Genomic DNA, 20,346 nt, shown 5'->3' with positions numbered 1-20,346 from the left:
TTTTTTTCATTGATGGAAATTCTTTACATATTTTTCTTCAATACTCTCTGATGTAGGGCAAAACTTTTTCTCACAGTCTGTGAGAAGTATCTGTTATGGTAGACCTCCTTTGCTTTTTAAATTTTTCAATTTGATGTAACTGCATTCATTTATTTCTGCCTTTGGTTCTGTGCAATTAAGTTTGTAGTGATGAACATGTTGACAAACTTATATGGAGGAGAGTTCTGCTTATATTTTTACCTAAATATTTGATGATTTTTAGGCTATCAAATAACATACCACTCTGGAACAAAAATTTTAAGTCTTTATTTTCTTCAATAAGAGAAAAATGAACAGAGAGGCGGCAGAGGGGGCAAGACATCTGCAGCACTGTTTCACAACTTACCACTTGATAATCAAAATTAGATACCATGAACTAGGACATGGGGAAAAGCCCCAGTGTCCACATGCAGGGAAAAACCTTTCACAGGCTGGGAGGCAGTGATGAAAGTGTCTGTCTTTCCCTTACTACTACCTCCCAGTCAATTTCTCTCTGGCTTACCAAATAAAATTAAAGTATTTTAAATACAAAGAATAAAAAGAGAAATTTAGAGGGAATATGTGCTTTTCAACTAGACAGATACAATTTCTGCAAAAATAAGATAAAGATTCACGTATTATAGCATCCATTATTGTTCCACTGTTTAACATTCACTGGTCTCTCCAGTACACGTTCCTTACTAGGTCTGTAATGTGATTCTACAATGTCTACACTGACAAGAATTGTTTTTCTAATGCCAGTGACTTTATATGTGCAAAAAAATCTTATTGATTTGAATACATCTAAGCATTGTTGACATCTAAATTTTCAGTATCGAGTGGATTTTTTTCATATATTAGGACTTATATTTTCATATATTAGGACTTATGATAAAGAGTCAAAGTACACCAATGATTTATCCACTGCACTACCTCCCAGACCACACATTAGAAATTTTTATTTATTTTACCTTTTGTTGCCTTTGTTGTTTTTATTGTTGTAATTATTATTGTTGTCATCATTGTTAGATAGGACAGAGAAATGGAGAGAGGAGATGAAGACAGAGAGGGGAAGAGAAAGATAGACACCTGCAGACCTGATTCTCCAGCTGTGAAGCAACTCCCTTGCAGGTGGGGAACTGGGGGCTCGAACCAGGATCCTTATGCTGGTCCTTGTGCTTTGCACCACCTGCACTTAACCCACTTTGCTACCACCCAACCCCTAAGATATTTGTATTGTTTCCAAGTGTACTATTTTATAAATACTAAGTATCTTTACCCCCTTTTTAAGACTTCCATTTCCTTGTTACATGTGAGAAAGATTTTCCTATAAAGTGGAGAAATGACAGATAATGTAGAACATCATTATGGTACTTTTGTTGCCAGTGACTCAGATGGGAACTTCAGTCACGTACGTCACATACAGCATATTTCAGTCACTTGTCCAAATATTCTATAACCTAGTCATGAAGTATCTTTGATGAGTTTAGTTAAAAATTAATCTATTTGTTGTAGTGTTTATAAGTTTTATGTTCTTATTATAGATATTATTTTCTTAATAACTTGTATTAAAAGAGCTGCTATGTAATTATTAAGTCAGCAGAGAGCACACTATTAAGAACCCATAAGTTGGGAGTCAGGCAGTAGCCCAGCAGGTTAAGCAAAGGTGCCACAAAGCACAAGGATTAGCCTAACTTTCTGGGTTCGAGCCCCGGGTTCCCATATGCAGGGAAGTCTCTTTATAAGCAGTGAAGCAAGTCTGCAGGAGTCTAGCTTTCTCTCCTAATCCTCTCTCCATTTCTCTCTGTCCTATTCAACAATGACAACACCAATAACTACAACAATAAAACAGGCAACAAAAGGGAAGAAATAAATGAATAATAATAATAATAATAATAATAATAGTAATAAACATAGGTCAGGGAAACCCTGCAGGTACCAGATCTCTGTAAATTATACGGAATCAAAATATTTGAAAGCACAGTAGCTTTCTGGGTGGTACACCACATTTTAGTGTAAATTTAACTCTCACCTTTGTTTACTCCCATGCAACTTAGGCTGCTCTTTGGTGGAATGTTCTTGTACTTTTTCTAAAATTACAAAATATACAAACTATTAGAAATTATACAAATAGTGTTCTGGCAGGTGGCACAGTAGCTAAGGCACTAGACTCTCAAGAATGAAGTCCTGAGTTTGCTCTCCGGCAGCACATGTACCAGAGTGAGGTCTGGATGTTTCTCTCATTCTGTCATCCACAAGAAGAAATAAGTAGGGGAGTCGGGCTGTAGCGCAGCGGGTTAAGTACAGGTGGCACAAAGCACAAGGACCAGCATAAGGATCCCGGTTCGAACCCCGGCTCCCAACCTGTAGGGGAGTCGCTTCACAGGCGGTGAAGCAGGTCTGCAGGTGTCTATCTTTCCTCCTCTCTGTCTTCCCCTCCTCTCTCCATTTCTCTCTGTCCTATCCAACAACGAAAACAATAATAATGACTACAACAATAAAACAACAAGCGCAACAAATGGAATAAATAAATAAAATAAATATTAAAAAAACAAATAAGTAATTAAATAAAGAAATTATACAAATAGATCAAATTTATTATTTTTTGTCACCAGAGCACTTCTCAGCTCTAGTTTATGATGTTGCAGGGGACTGAACCTGGGACTTTAGATAGATCCTTAGGAGTGAGAGTCTGTTTGTATGACCATTGTGCTATCTACCACCACCATGAATTTTTTTTTTAAGAATTTATTTCTTGGAGAGTCGGGCAGTAGCACAGCAGGTTAAGTGCATGTGGTGCAAAGTGCAAGGACCAGCCAAAGGATCCCAGATCAAGCCCTTGGCTCACCACCTGCAGTGGAGTGGCTTCACAGGCAGTGAAGCAGGTCTGCAGGTGTCTACCTTTCTCTCCCACTCTGTCTTCCCCTCCTCTCTCCATTCCTTTCTGCCCTATTCAACAACACCACCAATAACAACAATAAAACAAGGACCACAAAAGAGAATAATTTAAAAAATTATTTTCTTTATTCTTGAGAAAGATGCACAGAGAGAGAAAAAAACAGACATTAATCCAGTACATGTGCTGCCAAAGACCAAACTCAGGACCTCATGGTCAAGAACCCAATGCTTTATCCACTGCGCCACATCCCAGACCACAAGATTGAATTTGTGGTCCATCATGAGCCACAATCAAACACTGTTCACTTAACACTGTCTCCATTTACACAATGGTGTACAAAAAGCCATTTTTTGTCTTTAGTTGAAAAATTAAGGCTATTAGAGTTACCTAGTGAAAGAAAGTTCCACAAATTTTTATTTATTTATTCCCTTTTGTTTCCCTGTTTTTTTATTGTTGTAGTTATTATTGTTGTAGTTGTTGGATAGGACAGAGAGAAATGGAGAGAGGAGGGGAAGACAGAGAGGGGGAGAGAAATATAGACACCTACAGACCTGCTTCACCGCTTGTGAAGCGACTCCCCTGCAGGTGGGAAGCCAGGGCTCGAACCAGGATCCTTATGCCGAACCTTGTGCTTTGCGCCACCTGCGCTTAACCTGCTGTGCTACAGCCCGACTCCCTCAAATTTTCACACATCACATCTCTGTAGAGTTTCTTCTCTGAAGGAGTCAATAGTGCCCACTCCTCTTGAGTGAATATCACAGTTACATCTTCATAGGTCATATCCCTATTCTTAATCTTCCCCTCTATACTTTTGTAATTAGTAAATGATAAAACCTTAAGGTTGTGTGGGAGTACAACTAATAAGATGCTCACATTACCATATAAAAGGACCAAGATTTTTTATATCCTAGTTCTCACATACACGGGGGAAGGGGGTGGCACAGGACTCTTGACAAGTGGTGGAGCAGTTTTGGACATTTCCTTCCTTACTTATAATGTAAAGTTTATATAGGTAAAGAGAATTTAAATGACATAGTTGGGGTTTGTTGTTTTCACCGGGCTGGCTTCACGGGCGGGTAACAGACGACCCAGGACTCATGGCTGGGTTGTACGCAGTATCTCTTTATTCATGCAGGACACAGCGCAATCTATACCAAGCTCAGCTAAACTAACAACCAACTAACTACTACAAACAATCTTGTCCTTATAAATATACTAGCCCAGTAGGGTGGGAACAGGATGCGACGCAGAGAGGGTGGAGAGAAAAGTGACTGGTGAAAATCAGGGTATGAAAGGAGAGGGGGCAGAGCAAAAAGATATCATGAACCAGTGGGGATTAAACCAATGCCATGCAGTGGTTATGTAAATAGAATACAGTGGTTATGTAAATAGAATGCATACCAACAATTCCCCCTTTCTTTTTAACTAAAGGCCATAGTATCTGGAGTGTGGGGTGAACAGAAACATATATCATACAGGCATTTTCAAAAGAACTGGCATATGACATGGAAAACAAAATAGGCGAGCAGCAATAACCAGTGTGATGCCAAGCTGAACATTTCTTGCATCAAAGGGCAAGGTCTAGCAGGTGAAAGGGCATTTCTTGCCTCTGGGAGCGCTTCATGCCTCTGGGGGCATCTCTTGCCTCAAAGGGCGTTTCCTGCCTCTGTGGGCATAACCTAATGAGGAGGAGTTTTCTACCCCTGGGAACAGAGCCTGCAGGCGAGGGGACATGGCCTATAAAGTCTCAAGGCAATTGGCTGAAGTTAGTCTTTGAGAAACACAGCAGCGTGTACCAGTAAGTCCAATGGAGGTGTCAGTCCAATGTAGCTGACCACAGAAGAAAATGCCAAGGGATGAAACGCTGCATGTCTGTCTCGATGGGGAATGTCAGCCACCAGAATTCTGCTTTTCTGTAGAGAGTGATCTTTGGAGTCTGTGAATCTCTTTCTTCAGGTCGTGCCAGGTCACATCATTGGTTTCCGGGGGTGTGTTGTAGTCATTCCATCTTACGGGTGATGTCAGAGAACAGGGGTCCAAATGTATTTCCAGGAATTTCCATTTGAGTAGATGCTTTTTCATGTGAAAACTTGACAGCTGAAATTCACTTACTTGTCAAACAAAACTTGTAGCAGATTCAAAGTTTACTATAATTGATAACTCCATTATAATTGGAAGTCCTGTCTAGTATGATTTCAAAGTTGTTGAAATAGTTTAAACTCAATAAAATATGGAAAGGTAAACAGAAGAACCACGGTTAGAAGCCTTAGGCATGAGAATAATTAACATAATCATTGCACTATCTGACCCGCCCATAACTCATACCATTTCAGGATTAAACGTTTCAGATTTATGCCAAGACGTAAAAACGAAACCAAAGGAGGGAAAAACCAATTTTTTGGATTGTTTCTGGATGTCTCTAGAAATCATGGCTGCGTCCAGCATTTTTTTAAAGTCAATGTCATACAAAAATTCAGTTATTCAAATCACTCTTACGAAACAGATCTCACCATGTAGCATCAAGAATCCCCGGAGGGCGTCCTAGTCCAAAAAGCTCCTCGAAATTCCATTTAGTGTGCTTCTGACTATTCCTGCTGGATTGCTTCAGGCACCCATTTTTAAAAGTGTCTTCCCATCGAAGAAAGAATCCAATCAGGAGAGTAGAACTAACCACGTGTCTCCATTCTTGGGGACTGCCAGGGTACTGGAGAATGCTCTTCAAATTAGAGTAGTCCTTCTCCATGGGAAACATGTGAGAAGAAGTCCAGAAAGTCCCAGTGGAAATCCCCATGCATATCCCAAGGTCTACGATCACGGTCATAAAGAACAAAATTGTGGCCCAGAGCAAAATGTAGTCCTTCTCCTCGGGAAACATGGGAGAGGGAATCCAGAAAGTCCAAGGAGAAATCTCTGTGCATCTCCCAAGCTCTATGATTAGGGTCACAAGAAACCAAAGTTCCCGGTCAGGGAACCGAAGTGTGGCCCAGAGCAAGATGTTCCAAAGACAGAGAAACTGTCTCATGATGAAACAGTAGAGGCTTTGGCAAACCTCTTCATAAGTAGAAAGACAACTCATGGCAGATGGGTAGCCAAGTTTACTTATCTGGGCGATGGGTGGGTTAGGCCCCACATCGGTGCCAGTCCCTGTCGCTATTATGTCAGTCCCTGTTCAGGTGCCATTATGTTGTTTTGTTTTCCATGTCTTATGCCAGTTCTTTTGAAAATGCCTGTACGATATAGGTTTCTGTTCACCCCACAATCCTGATACTATGGCCATTAGTTAAAAAGAAAGGGGTAGATGTTGGGTAGTATGCCAGCTCCCCCTGGCTTCTGCTTAACCAAGCACCGGTATGCCTATATAGGGATTAATTTGATCCCATTCAAAGCTACGGTCTATTTACATAAATCACTTTTACATTTACATAAAGCACCACACTCCCTCCAGGGCATTAGTGGTTTAGTGGTAAAATTCTCACCTGCTCCGCCCCCTCTCCTTGTCACACCCTGATCCTTTCCTTGTCATACCCTGATTTTCACCAGTCACTTTTCTCTCCACCCTCTCTATGTCACATACTGTTCCCACCCTACTTGGCAGGTATATATTAAAGACACCACCGTGAGTTTGAGTTAGTTGTTAGTTTAGTCTAGCTTGATATAGATTGCACTGCGTCCTGCATGAATAAAGAGATACTGCGTACAACCCAGCCATGAGTCCCTGGTCATTTGTCTCCACTCACGAAGCTCAGCCCAACAGGGGTTGTATTTTTAAATGGGAAACTGGGGAACGTTATGCATGTAGAAACTATTGTATTTTCTGTTGAATGTAAAACGTTAATTCCCCAATAAAGAAATAGTTTTTTAGAAAAAAGAATTTGATAGGGAGAGTGAAGTAGAAGGTAACTGGAATTGAACCTATAGCCCCTGGGGACTTAGAACTCAAAGTTGGTGTGTCTTCTTCTATCTTCAGTTCTTCTCATAAAGAGAAAATAAACATTAATTTCATTTATTATATATGAATAAAAATTTCACACCACACACACAGAGATAGATATATCTCTACTTCACTTTCCTTATTAAATTCTCTTCACCTATATAAAACTTAAAAATATAAATAAGAAAATAGCCACTGGGTGTAATGAATTCATAATGGAGCCACAGTGATAAAAAAAAAAAAGTTGGGATAAAAAAAAGAACACATGTGGTCCGGGAGGTGGCGCAGTGTTAACACTTTGGACTCTCAAGCATGAGGTTTTGAGTTCAATCCCCAGCAGCACATGTGCCAGAGTGATGTCTGGTCCTTTCTCTCTCCACCTTTCTCATTAATAAATAAACAAAATCTTAAAAAAAAAGAAAAAGAACACATGTGATGATTATGATAAATTTGTTAGAAATGAAACAGGAAGAGGTCCGGGAGATGACACAGTGATAACGCTTTGGACTCTCAAGCATGAGGTACCGAGTTTGATCCCCTGCAGCATATGTGCCAGTGTGATGTCTGGTTCTCTCTCTCCTATCTTTCTCAAAAATAAATAAAATATTTTTAAAAAAAGAAATGAAACATCTCAAGCCACACAGCTCTTTATTATTAACAGGTGCAGGGCAGGGTGCACCTGGTTAAGGGAACATATCACCATGACACAAGACCTAGGTTTGACACTTGCTTCCCTCCTGAGTGGGGGACACTTCATGAGCAGTGAACAGGCCTGCAGGTGTCTCCTATCAAATAAAATGGAAAGAAAAAAAAGGCATTCTGCAGGAGTGGATTCAAAGTCCTCACAATGAGCTCAGGAAATAACCCTGGTTTAGGGTTGGGCCATAGTGCAGTGGGTTAATTGCATGTGGCACAAAGTACAAGAACCAGAGTAAGGATCCTGGTTCGAGCCCCCAGATCCTCAGCTTCAGGGGAGTCACTTCACAATCGGTGGAGCAGGTCTTCAGGAGTCTAAGTTTCTCTCTCCCTCTGTCTTCCCCTCCTCTCTCCATTTCTCTCTGTCCTATCCAACAATGAGCGACAACAACAATAACAATAATAACCACAACAAGGATTCAACAACAAGGGCAAGAAAAGGGGGAGAAAAGAAATAAACTGGGTGACAGAAAATAAAGGGAGGCCAAGAAGAACAGTAATCCAGTAATATACATCCTCCTCAATTTCTGTCTTTCATAGGAAGTAAAATATGATTTATAAATAGAAACAGATGCTATGAGGAGGAAGGAACCATTGTGGAAAGTCTGTAGCAGTGAAAGGTGCAGGGTAGGGTGCACCTGGGTAAGGGTACATATCACCATAACACAAGACCTAGGTTTGACATGTGCTTCCCTCTTGAGTGGGGGACACTTCATGAGCAGTGAACAGGCCTGCAGGTGTCTCCTATCAAATAAAATGGAAAGAAAAAAATGGCGTTCTACAGGAGTCGCTTCAAAGTTCTCACAATGAGCTCAGGAAATAACCCTGGTTTAGGGTTGGGCCATAGTATTTTGTTCCTTAAGATGCACATGGATATTACAACAGTAACCAAAACCTATAGAAGTCATCCTCATACAGTACATAATATCTGATTTGGAAATGTCTTCAGAAACCTGAGCTCAACATCAATGATAAAAAAATTAATGGAAAAATGTACCCCTGAGAATACATCAAATTGAAAATATTTGGTATAATCACAAAACCTATCACCAAGACAAAGAAATGCAGTAAAATAAAATAAGAAAGCATATTTACAAGCTATACATCAAAGTGCTAATCAGCAATATATGTACTCACACAACTTATTAGAGTAACATGAAAAACCACAATAAATGTACAGAAAGACATTTATAATCTCTTTAACCAAGATTTTTAGTCACAGGGCAATTAAAAATCGCTCACAGTCCCTGAGTGTCAGATAACTGCATATTAGAACAATAAAGTTTCATTTTTTAAAAAGAGAGTAATTCTGGTTTAATACCCTTTTGTAGATTTACTGAATTTTATAATATATTACAAAAAGATTAAGAAAAGCATACACAGAAACTAGGCAGGGGGCCGGGCGGTGGTGCACATGGTGCAAAGTGCAAGGACCAGGAGAAAGATCCCGGTCCGAGCCCCCAGTTCCCCACCTGCAGGGGAGTCGCTTCATAGGTGGTGAAGCAGGTCTGCAGGTGTCTGTCTTTCTCTCCCCCTATCTGTCTTTCCCTCCTCTCTCCATTTCCCTCTGTCCTATCCAATAACAATGACATCAATAATGACATCAATAATAAGTACAACAACAATAAAAAACAAGTGCAAAAAAAGGTAAAATAATTAGATATAAGCCATTACTTTTATCTGCAAAAATTAAAACATTTTCAACAGTTCTATGTCACTAATCAACATAAGAATAGTCATCCCATATTCAATGCTGGGTATAGAGAAAAAGAGGGTCAAGTGGTGGCACACTTGCTAAGTCTTCATTTTATAGTGTGCAAATACCCAGTTCAAGCCTCCTGACCCATCTACAGGAGGAAAGCTTCATGAACTGTGAAGGAGGGCTGCAGGGTTCTGTGTCTCCCTTGCTGTCTCCCCTGCCCCATCCATTTCTCTCCGTCTCAATCCTTTATTAAATAAACAAACAAACATTTAAAAAAATCTACTATAAAAAGATAGAAAATCCCTTCAAGCTCCATCCAAGATGAATCAGAGAAGGTGGGTTCAGTGATTTTATTAGCTACATAGTATTCATTTGTGTATATATACCACAGCTTTCTCAGCCACTCATCTGTTGTTGATCAGCTGGATTGCTTCCAGGTTTTAGCTAATACAAATTGTGCTGCTATGAACATAGGTGTATACATATCTTTTTGGTTGGGTGTTATGGTGTCCTTGGGGTATATCCCCAGGAGAGGAATTACTAGCTCATATGGAAAGTCCATGTCTAGCTTTGTGAGAGTTCTCCAGACAGATCTCCACAGAGGTTGGATCAATTTACATTCCCACCAGCAGTGCAGAACCGTTCCTCTGTCCCAACCACCTCTCCAGCATTAGTTGCTGCTGCCCTTTTTGATGTCTGCTATTCTCAACAGGGGTGAGGTGCTAGCTCAAAGTTGTCTTTATTTGCATTTCTTTGACAATCAGTGGCCTGGAGCAATTTTTCATGTGTTTGTTAGCCTTTTGGATTTCTTCTGTTATGAATATTCCGTTCATATCCTCTGCCCAATTTTGGTTGGGGACATTTGGTTTTTTGTTGCTAAGTTTGCTGAGCTTTTTGTATATGTGGTTATTCATTTCTTGTCTGATGTATGGCATGTGAAGATCTTCTCCATTCTGATGTGTCCCTTTGTTTGTGTGATAGTTTCTTTGGCTGTGCAGTTTTTCAATTTGATGTAGTCCCATTGACTGGTTATTACCATTTTCTATTTATTTTCTTTAAAAAATATTTTTTACTTATTTATATATTATATAGAGACAGCCAAAAATTGAGAGGAAAAGAGGGCTAGAGAGGAAGAGAGACACGAAAGCACCTGCAGCTCTGCTTCTCCACTTGTGAAGCTTTCCCCCTGCAGGTGGGGACTGGGGACTCAAACCTGGGTCTTTGCACACTCTAACATTGTTGGGTAGTATGGCAGCTCCCCGGCTTCTGCTTAACCAAGCACCAGTATGCCTGTATAGGGATTGGTTTGATCCCACTCAAAGCGGCGGTCTATTTACATAAATCATTTTATATTTACATAAAGCACCATCCTCCCTCCAGGGCATTGGTGGTTCAGTGGTAGAATTCTTGCCTGCTCCGCCCCCTCTCCTTGTCACACCGTGATCTTTCACCAGTCACTTTTCTCTCCACCTATGTCACATCCCATTCACCTATGTCACATCCCATTCACCTATGTCACATCCCATTCTCTCCACCTATGTCACATCCCATTCACACCCTACTTGGGAAGTATATATATAAAGACAACATTGTTCGTTCTAGTTTAGTTTTAGTTTAGCTTAGCTCGGCTCAGATTTTGCTGTATCCTGTAGGAATAAAGAGATACTGCATACAGCTCAACCATGAGTCGTGGGTCGTCTGTCTCCCATCAGTGAAGCTCAGCCCGACATAACATGTGAAGGATCCCTTTGTTTGTATGAGTTTTTTTTTCTAACTTTTAAAATTCTTTTTTTAAAACTTTATTTTTATTATTAGAGAAAGACAGAGAGAAATTGAGGGGGAAGGGAAGATAGAGATGGAGAGAGTCAGAGAGACACCTGCAGCCCTGCTTCACCACTCGTGAATCTTTCCCCCTGCAGGTGGGGACCAGGGGCTTCAACCCGGGTCCTTGTGCACTATAGAGTGTGTGCTTAACCAGGTGCGCCACTGCCTGACCCCTCTACTTTTTTTTAAATTAATTAATTTATTGGATAGAGAGAGCCAGAAATTGAAAGGCAAGGGGGACTAGAGAAGAAGAGAGACAGGTGGGGACTGGGGACTCAAACCTGAGTCCTTACACACTGTAGCATGTGCGCTCAACCAGGTGTGCCACCTCCCAGCCCCTATCACTTTCTATTTCTTTGAATACTGACTCAGTTCAGTGTACAGGTATTTCATGTCTTTTCATGTCAGGTTTATTCCTAGGTATTTTACTGATATTGCTGCAACAGAAAATGGGAGTGTGAGAGTCAGGAGGTGGTGCAGTGGGTTAAGTGCATGTGGCGCAAAGCACAAGGACTGGCGTAAGGATCCTACTTCGAGCCCTGGCTCCCCACCTGCAGGGGAGTCGCTTAGCAGGCGGTGAAGCAGGTCTGCGGGTGTCTGTCTTTCTTCCTCTCTGTCTCTCCCTTCTCTTTCAATTTTTCTCTGTCTCTATCCAATAACAAATAAAAAATGGAAGTGAATTCTGGATATCCTCTTCTTTGGATTTAGTATTTGCAAAAAGAAATGTCACTGATTTTTGTACACTCGATTTTGTAGCCTGACTCCTTGCTATAATGCCTAATAGCTTCTAGTAACTTTCTCCTGGATTACTTAAGACTTTTTTATTTTAAAGAATTGATTTATGAATTCATGAGAAAGATAGGAGTAGAGAAAGAACCATCCATTGCCGGGCTAGCTTCCAGGGTGGAGACAGATGACTAGGGACTCATGGCTGAGCTGGGAACACAGTTCAATCTTTATTCATGAGCAGGGGTGCAGTTCAAAAACCTAATCTCTAATCACAATTCTGTCCTATCTATCTCCTGAGTTGGAAGTGTCAGGAACAGGAAGTGCGTAGGATAGGGGGTGGGGAGAATAGCATACTAACCAGTGGGGATTAAGCCAGTGAGAACAATGATTATATAAGTAGACTACAGCCTCAAGCAGTGTAACAGAAGGGGTCTTAGAAGCAGAATTTAGAAGCATACAAACAAGACATCACTCTGGTACATGTGTTACTGGGGTTCAAACTCAGGACCTCATGCTTCAGAGTCTAATGCCTTAGGCACTGCGTCACCTCCCAGACCACTTTAAAAAAATTTTTTTATAGTGGTTCAGGAGGTGGTGCAGTGGGTAAAGCATTGGATTCTCCACATGAGGTCCTGAGTTCAATCCCTGGAAGCACATGTACCAGAATGATATCTGGTTCTTTCTCTCTTTCTCTCTATCTCACTCTTCCAATCTTTCTCATTAATAAATAAAATCTTTAAAAATTTTTTTTTATTGTCTTTGTTTATAGGAGACAGAAATAGAGAAGAAAGGAGTTGAAAGAAAGGGAGAGAGACAGAAAGACACCTGCAGCTCTGCTAAGCCACTTGTGAAGCTCTCTCCTTGCAGGTGGGGACCGGGGGCTCAAACCTGGATTCTTGCACACTGATGAATATGGGATGATCTCACTCTCAGGCAGAAGTTGAAAAACAAGATCAGAAAAGAAAACACAAGTAGAACCTGCATATTGCACCAAAGTAAAAGACTCTGGGTTGGGTGGGTGGGAAGAATACAGGTCCATGAAGGATGGTAAATGACACAGTGGGGGTTGTATTATTAAATGGGAAACTGGGGAATGTTATGTATGTACAAACTATTGTATTTACTGTTGAATGTAAAACATTAATTCCCCAATAAAGAAATAAAAATTTTTTAAAGGGCTGGGCAGTGGTGTACCTGCCTGAGCACACATGCTACAAGCTAGAAGAGGGTTCAAGCGCCCATCCCCAACTGCAGGCAGAAAGCTTTGCAAATGGTAAAATAGGAATGTAGGAGTCATTGTCTCTACTCTTTCTACCTCCCCATTCCTACTGATTTCTGGGTGTCTCTATCCAATACATAAGTAAATAAATAAAAATAAAAACCCATAATACCTAAATACTTTCATATAAAGATAGTATGCCAAATATAATGATATCATTACAGGAATTTTGCATGCATTAATTGAACTTCTATTTGTTAGTAACAACTTTTGGCTTTGTGTTGAAATATTTTTCACTGAAAATACTGATCTTCTCTGGAAGGGCTACCTCTAAGTATCATAAAAATATAGATATTTTTAAAGGTCCTGGTTCGGAGCCTCCGGCACCCAACCTGAATGGAGGGGGGGGTTGCTTCACAGGTGGTGAAGCAGGTCTGCAGGTAACTATCTTTCTCTCCCCCTGTCTTCCCATCCTTTCTCCATTTCTCTCTGTCCTATCTAACAATGACTACATCAATAACCTTAACAACAAATAATAACTACAACAACAATGAAAAACAAGGACATCAAAAGAGGATAAATAAAAAATATTTAAATATATATATAGATAGTCATACATTGAAGATATTCTTATTGCTTCCAAGTGTACTATCTTATAAATACTTAGCAACTTTGCTTCCTTTCAAAAATTTCCATTTACTTTTTACATGTCAGAAAGATTTTCCTATAAAGTGAGAAAAGACAGATAATGTAGAACACCATTATGGTCCTCAGTGACTCAGATGGGAACTTCAGTCATGTACATCACATACATCACATTGGAGTCACTTGTCCAACTGTTCTATAAACTAGTCATGAGGTATTTTTGATTTGCTTATTAAAAAAATTGATCTATTTGTGGCAGTGACTATAACTTTCATTTTCTGAATGAACTGTATTAAAAGGAGTCATATGCAATTGCTAAGTCAGTAGAGAGCATACCATTAAGAACCCATGAAGCTCCTTATACAGGAAAACCATGCAGGCAAATGATCTCAGTAAATTACAGAGACAAAACTTTTGAAAACACAGTAGCTTCTTAGGTGGTACATCACACTTTATTGTAAATGTAACTCTCACCTTTGTTTATTACCATGCAAGATATATTACCATGCAAGATATGCTGGAATGTTCTTCAATCTTTTCTAAAATTACAAAATATAAAACGTATTAGAAACTATACAAATAGATTGAATTCTTGATCCCTCATGAGTCACAATAAAACCTTGCTCACTGAACAGTATAGCCATTTCTACACTGGTGAACAAAAAATGATTTATCTTCTAGTTGAAAAATTAAGGCGATTAGAGTTACCTATGGAAAGAAAGTTCCTCAAATTTTCACACATCACATCTCTGTAGTTTCTTCTCTGAAGAATTTAATAGTGCCCACTACTCTTGAGTGAATATCAGTTACATCTTCATAGGTCACTGAGCCCTAAAATATGTGCAATGTGATCATGTGAGAAAATGCGAGCAACAGCAGATTAGCCATTCAGTCTCTACTTTAGGAAGCCTGTGAATGACTGTCTCATCTGCAAATATGTCTTTGGTGACTTGAAAACCAAATACCTCTTAATCATTCTCTAGAAGGTGGTACATTCATTAGAACACTGGCAATAGAAAACTGTTTTGCACCACATGCACTTAACCCGCAGTGCTACTGCTTGACTCCCATACATTTGCAACAATATTTTTTCAAGAAATAATCGTCAAAACTATAAATTGCTGTGAAATAAAGATATAAGGCAAACAAAAATGTTGATTACTGGTGGATTATTAATGATTTTCTAAACTAAATGACCATTTTGAAAGTTGCATATAAATGCTATGCAGCCTCCATCAAAATCCCTAAGAACATGTTTAGAGCAAGACAATGATGCTGAAAAGTAAATAGGTGAAGTCTCTATAAAAGATGATGTTGGGGAAAATGAGTCAGTCACCGCATGCATATAAAAACCAAACAACACCATCACATGACAAAATGGGTCAACTCAAAATACATAAGCACTTGGATGTTAGACTAGTCTCCAAAAAATCTACAGAAGTCATCCTCAGTACAGTACATAATATTTGAATGGGAAATGTCTTCAGAGACCTGAGATCAACATCAAAGATAAATAAATAAATGGACAAGTGAACCACTGAGACTACAACTGAAAATATTTGGTATAATGACAAGACCTATCACCAAGACAAAGAGATGCAGTAATAAAAATAAAACATATTTACATGCTATATCAAAGGGCTAATCAGCAATATATGTTCTCACACAACTCAGTAGAATAACATAAATAACCACAGTAAATGTGCAGAAAGAAATATAGTCTCTTTAACCAAGAAGATGTTTAGTCACAGGGCAATTAAACTTCGCTCACGGGAGTCAGGCAGTAGCGCAGTGTTTAAGCGCAGGTGACACAAAGGACAAGGACCGACATAAGGATACATTAGAATATTAATGTATATTTGATGTAGTCCCATTGGATTGTTTCTGCTTTAGTCTTCCTTGCAATTGGGTTTGATTCATCAAAGATGTCCTTGAGGTGTATGTGGGAAAGTGTTTTACCAATGTTTTCCTCTAAGTATTTGATTGTTTCTGGTCTGACATCTAGGTCTTTGATCCATTTGGAGTTGATTTTTGTTTCTGGTGAGATAAAGTGGTTCAATTTCATTCTGCTGCATGTTTCAACCCAGTTTTCCCAGCAACATTTATTGAAGAGAGCCTCCTTTTTCCATTTAATCCTTTGGGCCCCCTTATCAAAGATTAGATGCCCATACGTGTTGGGATTTACTTATGGGCTTTCAATTCTGTTCCACTGGTCTGTGTGCCTATTTTTGTTCCAGTACCATGCTGTTTTGATGATGATGGCTTTATAATATAGTTTAAGGTCTGGAAGTGTGATGCCTCCATTTCTGTTTCTTTTCCATAAGATGGTTTTGGCAATTCTAGGTGTTTTTAGGTTCCAGATAAATGATTGTAGTGTTTGTTCTATTCTTCTATTAAAGAAGCTTGGTGGAACTTTGATGGGTATTGCATTAAATTTGTATATGGCTCTGGGGAGAATATTCATTTTGATGATATTTATTCTTCCAATCCATGAGCATGGGATATCTTTCCATTTCTTGGTATCAGTTTCTATCTCCTTGAGTAGCGACTCATAGTTTTCAGTATACAAGTCTTTCACTTCTTTGCTCAACTTTATCCCTAGGTATTTGATTGATTTTGCTGAAACAGTAAATGGGAGTGATTTCTGGATGTCTTCTTCTTCTTCTTCAGATTTAGTGTTTTCATAAAGAAATGCCACTGATTTTTGTACATTGATTTTGTACCCTGATACCTTGCTATATTGCCTAATAACTTCCAGTAATTTTCTACTGGATTCTTTAGGTCTTTCTATGTATACTATCATATCATCTGCAAATAGTGAGAGCTTGACTTCTTCCCTTCCAATCTGTATCCCTTTGATTTCGTTCTCTTCCCTGATTGCTATGGCAAGACCTTCCAATACTATGTTGAAGAGTAACGGTGACAGTGGACAGCCCTGTCTAGTCCCCGATCTGAGGGGGAATGCTTTCAGCTTCTGTCCATTGAGTATGATGTTGGCTGTAGGTTTGCTATATATAGATTCCACTATCTTGAGGAATTTCCCATCTATTCCCATTTTTTGTAGAGTTTTGAGCATGAATGGGTGTTGGATTTTGTCAAAGGCTTTCTCTGCATCTATTGAGATAATTGACAAATCTTTAGCCAGACTCACAAAACAAAAAAGGGAGAAGATCCAAATAAATCAGATAGTAAATGAAAGAGGGGATACCACAACAGACACCACAGAAATTCAAAATATCATGTGAGGCTTCTATGTACAACTATATGCCACCAAGCTAGAGAACCTGGAAGAAATGGACAATTTCCAAGACTCCTACCAACTTCCAAAACTAAGTAAAGAGGAAGTAGATAACATGAACAGGCCCATCACAGCCAATGAAACTGAAACAGTTATCAAAAACCTCCCCAAAATTAAAAGTCATGGACCTGATGGTTTACATGGAAAAACCTAAGGAATCCAGCAAGAAGCTTTTGGAAATCATCAGGCAATACAGTAAGGTGTCACGCTATAAAATTAACATTCAAAAGTCAGTAGCATTCCTCTATGCAAACACTAAGTTAGAAGAAATTGAAATCCAGAAATCAGTTCCCTTTACTATAGCAACAAAAATAAATAAATAAAATATCTAGGAGTAAACCTAACCAAGGAAGTGAAAGATTTGTATACTGAAAATTATGAGTCACTACTCAAGGAAATTGAAAAAGACACAAAGAAGTGGAAAGATATTCCATGTTCATGGGTTAGAAGAATTAACATCATCAAAATGAATATATTACCCAGAGCCATCTACAAATTTAATGCTATCCCCATCAAGATCCCAAGCACATTTTTAGGAGAATAGAACAAATGCTACAAATGTTTATCTGGAACCAGAAAAGACCGAGAATTGCCAAAACAATCTTGAGAAAAAAGAACAGAACCGGAGGCATCACACTCCCAGATATCAAACTGTATTATAGGGCCATTGTCATCAAAACTGCTTGGTACTGGAACATGAAGAGACACATTGACCAGTGGAATAGAATTGAGAGCCCATAAATGAGGCCCTACACCCATGGACATCTAATCTTTGACAAAGGGGCCAGACTATTACATGGGGAAAGCAGAGTCTCTTCAACAAATGGTGTTGGAAACAATGGGTTGAAACATGCAGAAGAATGAAACTGAATCACTGTATTTCACCGAATACAAAAGTAAATTCCAAGTGGATCAAGGACTTGGATGTTAGACCACAAACTATCAAATACTTACAGGAAAATATTGGCAGAACTCTTTTCTGCATAAATATTAAAGACATTTTCAATGAAACGAATCCAATTACAAAGAAGACTAAGGCAAGTATAAACCTATGGGACTACATCAAATTAAAAAGCTTCTTCATAGCAAAAGAAACCACTATCCAAACCAAGAGACCCCTCACAGAATGGGAGATCTTTATATGCCATACATCAGATAAGAGTTTAATAACCAACATATATAAAGAGCTTGCCAGACTCAACAACAAGACAACAAATAACCCCATTCAAAAATGGGGAGAGGACTTGGACAGAATATTCACCACAGAAGAGCTCCAAAAGGCCAAGAAACATATGAAAAAATGCTCCAGGTCTCTGATTGTCAGAGAAATGCAAATAAAGACAACAATGAGATACCACTTCACTCCTGTGAGACTGTCAGATCAGAAAAGGTAACAGCAGCCAATGCTGGAGACGGTGTGGGGTCAAAGGAACGAGCCTCCTACACTGCTGGTGGGAATGTCAATTGGTCCAACCTCTGTGGAGAACAGTCTGGAGAACTCTCAGAAGGCTAGAAATGGACCTACCCTATGATCCTGCAAATCCTCTCTTGGGGATATATCCTAAGGAACCCAACACATCCATCCAAAAAGATCTGTGTACACATATGTTCTTGGCAGCACAATCTGTAATAGCCAAAACCTGGAAGCAACCCAGGTGTCCAACAACAGATGAGTGGCTGAGCAAGTTGTGGTCTATATACACAATGGAATACTACTCAGCTGTAAAAAATGGTGACTTCAACGTTTTCAGCCGATCTTGGATGGACCTTGAAAAAATCATGTTGAGTGAAATAAGTCAGAAACAGAAGGATGAATATGGGATGATCTCTCTCTCAGGCAGAAGTTGAAAAACAGGATGAGGAACGAAAACACAAGTAGAACCTGAAATGGAATTGGCGTATTGCACCCAAGTAAAAGACTCTGGGGTGGGTAGGTGGGGAGAATACAGGTCCATGACGGTATAAATAACCACTATGGCTTCTGCTTCACACCACCCCCTTGAGCTTCTCTGTAAGAATTATAATTACAGGCACTGAGCACATACAGGGTGTCTGTCACCCAGCTTGTCAATCAGGCACGTCATTTCCACCTCAAGCAGAGATGCAGTTTCCCTATTGAGTAAAAACCATAAAATACTTTGTAACTCGAGAGTCACTCTACAGAAACCCCCCAGAGTGTATGCTTGCTAATACTGTATGAAAACTTCTTTGCTTCAAACTCCTGTGTTTCACTCTTCAGTTCTTTGCTGATTGTCCCAAGAACCAAAGAAACGGGGGCTCTTCAATTGTTCGACCTCAGGACAGGGCCAGGGCTGGCTGGAAGATGGCTGCACACGGAGCAAGGCAGACATTTCACTCAGTGACCCAACTCCAGACCTGGCGACATTCCTCTTAATTTTTAAAAAATATTTATTCACTTTTTGTTGGCCTTTTTATTGCTGTAGTTATTGTTATTGATGTCGTCAATGTTGGATGGGACAGAGAGTAATGGAGACAAGGGGAAGACAAACAGGAGGTAAGATAGACACCCACAAACCTGCTGAACTGCTTTGAAGAAATCCCCCTGCAGGTGGGAGCCAGGGGCTTAGTCTCTTAGGGCTCAAGAAGACAATGGATAGTTGTTATCGTCACATTATTTGGTAATTGGGTTAACATTGAAAAGTCCCTTTGTTAGGGTTTGCTGTTTAATACCCAGTATCTCGTATATAGCTGTGCCACTGGTTGCCTCTGTTCTACCTGGTGTAGGCTTTTGAGAAAGCCCGCATATCAAAGACTCAGACTATGCATTCAAAAGTCTGTTTTAAAAACTTTGAGACATACAATCAATTTCCCCCCTCATATTAGTGATTTATATGACTATAGTTTAATAGGAGTGTACATAAACACCATTCCCACCACCAAGACTGTGTCCCATTCCACCCACCCACCCTTGAAACCCCTCCCCTGCCATCCCAGGAAGCCAAATGTCCACCCTCCAACTCACCAGTTTTTATGTCACTGTCCTACTCTATATTTAGTCATATCCTGCTTTTACTTTCCCTTCCTGATCTTCTTTCTGAACTTCTGTTGACGAGTGGGATCGTCCCATACTCATCTTTATCTTTCTGACTTAGCTCAAATAACATATTTCCTTCTAGTTCTGTCCAAGATGGGTCAGAGAAAGTGGGTTCATTGTTCGCAACAGCTGCATAGTATTCCATTGTGTGTGTATACCACAGCTTTCTCAGCCACAGGTCCTTGGGCTTTGTGCCACCTGCACTACAGCCTGACTCCCAATATTCTTTTTCTTTTTTTTTTTTTTGCTCTGGTTTAGATGATGCAAAACCTTACCCGGTATTAAAAATTTTTTTTCAATGGGTACTTGGTGGTAGGGTTTAGTGAGGTG

General features: G+C 39.6%; 1 protein-coding gene across 1 annotated transcript in view; it reads right to left on the bottom strand.

The window, feature by feature from the left end:
• LOC132542391 (zinc finger protein 658B-like) overlaps nucleotides 1-20,346 on the bottom strand; it is a 169,198-nt gene that overhangs the window by 144,843 nt on the left and 4,009 nt on the right. Inside the window, exons 4-5 of the mRNA XM_060204965.1 lie at nucleotides 3,727-3,751; nucleotides 2,051-2,108 (exon numbers count right to left, since the gene is read on the bottom strand). Of these exons, the coding sequence (XP_060060948.1) occupies nucleotides 2,051-2,108; nucleotides 3,727-3,751 (83 nt within the window). The remainder of the gene's footprint in view (nucleotides 1-2,050; nucleotides 2,109-3,726; nucleotides 3,752-20,346) is intronic.

This window comes from Erinaceus europaeus, chromosome 13, assembly GCF_950295315.1.
Source record: "Erinaceus europaeus chromosome 13, mEriEur2.1, whole genome shotgun sequence".
Lineage (NCBI taxonomy): Eukaryota > Metazoa > Chordata > Mammalia > Eulipotyphla > Erinaceidae > Erinaceus > Erinaceus europaeus.
This window is presented reverse-complemented; position numbering and strand designations above follow the sequence as displayed.